Source organism: Cynara cardunculus, unplaced genomic scaffold, assembly GCF_001531365.2.
Source record: "Cynara cardunculus var. scolymus isolate 2C unplaced genomic scaffold, CcrdV1 Un_Scaffold_2746, whole genome shotgun sequence".
In the NCBI taxonomy this organism is placed as follows: Eukaryota; Viridiplantae; Streptophyta; class Magnoliopsida; order Asterales; family Asteraceae; genus Cynara; species Cynara cardunculus.
In genome coordinates this window covers 3,259-9,022 of record NW_020201207.1, presented here as the reverse complement: position 1 = coordinate 9,022, position 5,764 = coordinate 3,259, and the positions used below count along the sequence as shown (strand labels likewise).

General features: G+C 33.4%; 1 protein-coding gene across 1 annotated transcript; it reads left to right on the top strand.

Annotated features, from left to right (window-relative positions):
* The first annotated feature begins 3,754 nt into the window (after positions 1-3,754).
* LOC112503248 lies at positions 3,755-4,770 on the top strand. Its single transcript, XM_025107309.1, has 2 exons — positions 3,755-3,896; positions 3,985-4,770. Exons 1-2 carry the CDS (start codon positions 3,755-3,757, stop codon positions 4,674-4,676), a joined length of 834 nt encoding a protein of 277 aa, XP_024963077.1. The 3' UTR covers positions 4,677-4,770.
* The last annotated feature ends 994 nt before the right edge of the window (positions 4,771-5,764 follow it).

Genomic DNA, 5,764 nt, shown 5'->3' with positions numbered 1-5,764 from the left:
GATCATAAGCATCCAGATCATGTCTATGTTTTAGATAAAGCTATGTATGGACCTAAACAGGCTCCTAGAGCATTGTATCAAACTCTAACTGATTTTCTTTTTAAAATCTAGCTTCAAGAAAGGTACGATTGATATAATTTTAAATTTTGAAGTAACAAGGTAAAGATTTAATCTTGATACAAATTTATCTGGATGACATAATTCTTGGTTCTACTAATCTAAAATATCATAAGAATGTTTCAGATATAATACAGACTAAGTTTGAAATGAGTATAATGGGGGAACTGAATTTCTTTTTAGGACTTCATATTAAGCAAACACCCAAATAAATATTCACAAATCAAGCTAAGTATGTAATAGATCTTTTAAGAAATACAACATGTCTGATTGTTCTTCGATAAAGTCACCAATGGCTATTGGAGTCAAGCTTGAGGTAGATTTAAGTGGAAAATTTGTAGATCAAAAGACTTATAGAGGCATGATTGGGTCTTTACTATATTTGACTGCTAGTAGACATGATATTATGTTTGTTACATGTTTTTGTGCAAGATATCAAGCTAATTCAAAAGAATCTCATCTTAGAGCTGCTAAGCAGATCTTAAGATATCTCAAAGGCACACCCTGTTTTGATCTTTGGTATCTTAAGGACAATGGTTTTGATCTAATGGTTTTGATCTAACAGCTTTTATAGACGCAAAATCATGGTGGAAAGTACTTTTGGATCATGTCAATTTTTGGGTGATAAGTTGGTCAGTTGGACATTAAAGAAACATAATTGTGTTTCAACACATACTGTAGAAGTAGAATATGTAGTTGTAGCTAGTTGTTGTTATCAAGTCATCTTGATGAAGACACAACTTAAGGATTATGGTTATATCTTCAACAAAATCCCAATTTATTGTGATTCAAATCGTGTAATTGTTATCACTGCTAATTTTGTTCAACATTCTTAGACAAAGCATATTGACATAAGGTATCATTTTATAAAAAGTCATGTTGAAAAGGGTACAATAGAAATATACTTTGTACAAACATACTTTCAATTACAGACTTATTCACTAAGCCTTTGGATGAGAAAATATTTAATTTTTTAGTAAGTTAGGCATGTTAAATTTAACTACTTAAATATATTTTTCGAATCTCAAGTGTTAAAAAATTCAGATTTTGAAGTTTCATACTAAATTTTTCTAAGCATCAAACTTTGAATAACTTGTTCCGAGTTCTGAAACTTTGACTTCAGATATGATGAAATTTCTATCTTTTAACTCTGGACTAGCAATTCTGAATTTTGTATTAATCTTTTCAGTTATTTTATAAGTCTGAAAATCTAACTCATAACTCTGAACCTACTTGATTATTAACTCTTGAGAATATCAATAGATGGTAGTTCAATATTTTTTCTTCTATTTTCACAATTTTCATCTGGTCTGATTGCATTTGTCCAAGGGGAGATTGATATAGTGTCTACAAATGGTTGTTTATTCTATGCTACATCTAAGGAAGAGCTATTAAACTTTCTAACTCTTGATATATTGTAACTTTGAAGGGGTTTCTGAACTTTCAAGGTTTGATTTTAAATCTTTGAACTTAAATCTCAACTTTTAAGAAAATCAAAAAATTCCATCTAAATGTTCAAACCATTTCTTCAATCTCAAATACTTTTTGTATTTCAATAAGTTGGATTTTAAATAATTTGAATACAAAGTTATCCCTAACTCTGAATGCACAAAGCCATATCTCTGAAAATTAATCAGAGTTAACACCAAGCACTCTAGAGTTATTACTTGTGTAACTTTTTTTCTCGTCTAAGAGTAACTTCCTAGTCATCTTATGCTACGTGTTATATTTTTATTGAAGAAATTATTACCACGTCTCAAAAATACAACTTTCGATGGTAGTACACCCGTTTGAGCACACTCAACTAGCTTAGTCATTACTAATAATCCTTCGTTTTGAACACACCTCACTCTATACACAAACCTTTCGTCTTTTTAGTGAATTCAAATTGATAAATAGTTCTTATCAAGATTCATTACAAACTTTCGTGAAATTTACTCTGAAACAATTCTTGTGCTTTCGAAATATTCTATGACCTAATTTCTTAGTTTCACTCAATCAAATGGCTCAATCTCACTCTCAAGTGCAAAAATCTCTACAAAACGCTAAGACTTGCTTTCACCCATTGTCGTCTGATTCTGATTCTACAAATGAAGTTAACCCAGCTTCATTCATGGTGGGGAACATTGAAGTTCCTTTGATTCAAAATCAAAATGTGGAAGATATTGTTGTGAATGTTCCATAACCAGAAAGCATTCCTATTACTCCCATGGATGATGAAAACCTAATTCCTACTGATGCTACTAAACCACATGGGGGAAGTAAGAGATGCTCATGGAAATCAACCTACACCTATGACAACTTCTGTTCTAAGTCTGACAAATACTTTTCTACCAGAAGATAAAGTTTGATAATATCAAAGTGAACAACTATGTCTTGGTTCTCAAATTTGACATATTCAAAGTAGAACATCATATTATTATAGAGATTGTATTAAATATCACTACTAAGTTTAATAAAATTACTAGATTATTGGTTAGATACATAGGGTTGGGTTCACGTGAGACCAATGGTTTTTCGTGAGACCCGTAAGACCAATTTATGTTCATTGATCAACTTTATAAGTTAAATATCTAATGGTCTAAATTGCATGGTGGCAATTTTGTAATTATTGAGAAGTCTCATGGCGTTTGTGAATGTTCAGATCTGATGATTGTAGATCTAATCCAATGGTTGAGAATTGGTCTTATGGGTCTCACGAAAAAGTCTTGGTCTCACATGATCCCAAGTCTAGATATATATATATATATATATATTTATACACACACGACCACGTACAAAATTACATGTCTCAATAATAAGCATTGTGCCCTATTAATACAACATAATGTGCTATATTACAAATGGATATACAACTAACTGTAAATGTCATTATAACAAAATATGGTTTACATGATGTTATAAATGTCTAAACGTTTTAATACAATATTTAATTAATTAGAAGACTTAAGTTTGTAGGATCAAAAAATTGTGCATTTATATAAAAACGTTATAATAAATTTATATAACATTTTTGGACATATTAACAAGAAATTTTCTTAAAATAAGACATCCTACTAATTTGTTATGACATTATTTAAACAATACTTTTATAAAAACAAGTTTTCTATAAGAAATTATATTTATACGATATTTTTCAAAAGTATCACGTAAAAATTAATGCAACATTTTATTTTTAAAAATCTCATAAAAATTTCATTAAGACGTGAAAAACCTTCCTATGAACTTATTGTTAACAAGTTATTATAAACTTCTAAGTTTTTCTTACTGAATACTGGTGTATAATTTTGTTAACAATAATTGAAGTTATACGTTTCCCAAAACAATAATTAATACTTGAAGTTGGTTTTGGTAACAAGAAGAGATAACCCCTACACCAAGCAAACTTATTGGAATACCTTCATCTATAACCAAACTAAGCCCTCGCCTTCAATCAATCTTTTTCATCAATTAAAACCTATACATACAGACATGTATATCTATATCTCTCTATATATACAACACTTCCAAGAATATATATATATATATACACACATGCATACATACATACAAGAATCATCTGTTTTTGAAGATCAAACACATTGAATTCCATATTGGAGATTATATATCATCATCGGTACGTACACCAGAAAATTAAATGGCAATGAGACCAAAAGGAGGTACAGGCCGTCCCAACCCTGAGCCGCGGTTGATTGTCGGCCGTGTTTACAAACCTTTCAAGCCCATGTCTGAATGGAGACAAGAAGATGATTATGACAATCTTCTTGTTTATCTCCCTGGTAATTTATATAATTAACTATAACTTAAATTAATTAATTAAATGCATTTTTTTCTCTTGGAAATTTATTAATTAGTCTTCATTTGAAGGTTTCCAGAAAGAATACATAAAGGTTACGACCGAAGACTTAAACATCATTAGGGTTCGTGGGGAGCGTTTAGTTGCAGAAAACAAATGGAGTCGTTTTCAGGAAGATTTTCGGGTTCCAAAAAACTGCGAGATGAGAGGAGTTCGTGCAAGATTTGATGGCGGTATCCTGAAGATTACCATGCCTAGGAAGATCATCACTGCATCACCACCACCACCCACCACCTCCACCTCCACCTCCACCACCACTCGAGTTCCCGATAAATCTGAAGAACCACAAGAAACTTTGGTCCAGAAGCCCAAAGAAGATTCAAAAGAAAGAGCAACTTCTTCGAATGCTGCTCTTCAAACGCCATTAGACGAAGGAAGCACGAGCACTTTACCACCACAACCACAACCAGCGCCAACAAAACAAGAACCATCAAAAACTGCGGGTCCAGAAGCAGATGGAGAGTTTACGTTTGGATCGAAAAACGATGGTACTGTTGAGAAAGGAAAAACTAAAGAAGCAGTAGTCGGATCCCAGGGTGGTAAAGTGGAGGAGAATGCGGTGGTGAAAGGTGGCGATGGGTGGAGAGGGTTGAATGAAGACAGGAAAATGGTGGTGAACATGGGTGTGGGTGTTCTTGTGATTGTGACACTTGGGATTCATGTTTCTTACACCATTGGCCTCATTGGCAAAGGCAAATACTAATCGGAATGCAATCATGTAATTTGGGTATATATATGTATATGCCTCGAGTATTGTTGTGAATTTGGTGTCGGTTTAATAAACTGAGAGGTTCCGGGCATAGTATCAATGCCTATATAAATGTATGTATGTATATTTAAGTATTGAAAAAAAAAAGGATTTAAATGGTTGTCTGCGAGTTGAGTTGAATCACAGGTTGTTTGAGTTACTACAAAAATGCAGAGTATCAATTCGTCGCTGAAAGGGCAATCCATCGCTGATACTCCGTCGGTCAAATAGTCGTAGGTAATGCTATCAGCAACGCTTCAGCGACGGATTTCAGCGACGGATTTGCGAGGGACACTTTCAGCGAGGGATAAATTCAGCGACGGATCAGCGACGGATCTGCAACGAAACCTTCAGCGACGGATCTACGAGGGAACTTTCAGCGACGGATCTGCGAGGGAACCTTCAGCGATGGATCTGCGAGGGAACCTTCAGCGACGGATCTGCGACGGAACCTTCAGCGACGGATCTGCGACGAAACCTTCAGCGACAGATCTGCGACGGAACCTTCAGCGACGGATTTGCGACGGATTTGCGACGGAACCTTCAGCGACGGATTTGCGACGGAATTTTCGAGGACTTTCAGCGACGGTTTTATTGGGTCTTAATCTATTTACCGGGCTTCATTGAGTTTATCGCGCCTTAATGAACTTTATTTAGTTTTATTTGACTTTATTTGGTTTATTGGGCCTTAATGGGTTTTATTCGTTTTTATTGGGCTTAATCAGCTTTATTAATTAATTTTTGTAATAATCTAATAAATAATTATTAATAAATAATTTATAAGTAATTAAATTAGTAGTTATAAAATTAAAAAAATGGCAAAAATCATTTTCCCTCACGACGGGTATATCTATACTATATTATAAAGCATTTGGCTAAAACTCTTAAAAACTCTTAAAACTCTTAAACTCTTAAAAACTCTTAAAACTCTTAAACTCTTAAAAACTCTTAAACCCGTTCATCTCTATCCGATTTCATCCCATATCTGAATTCGTGTAACTAACTGCAGATAAACACAATCAAATACGGGATAATCATCTCAT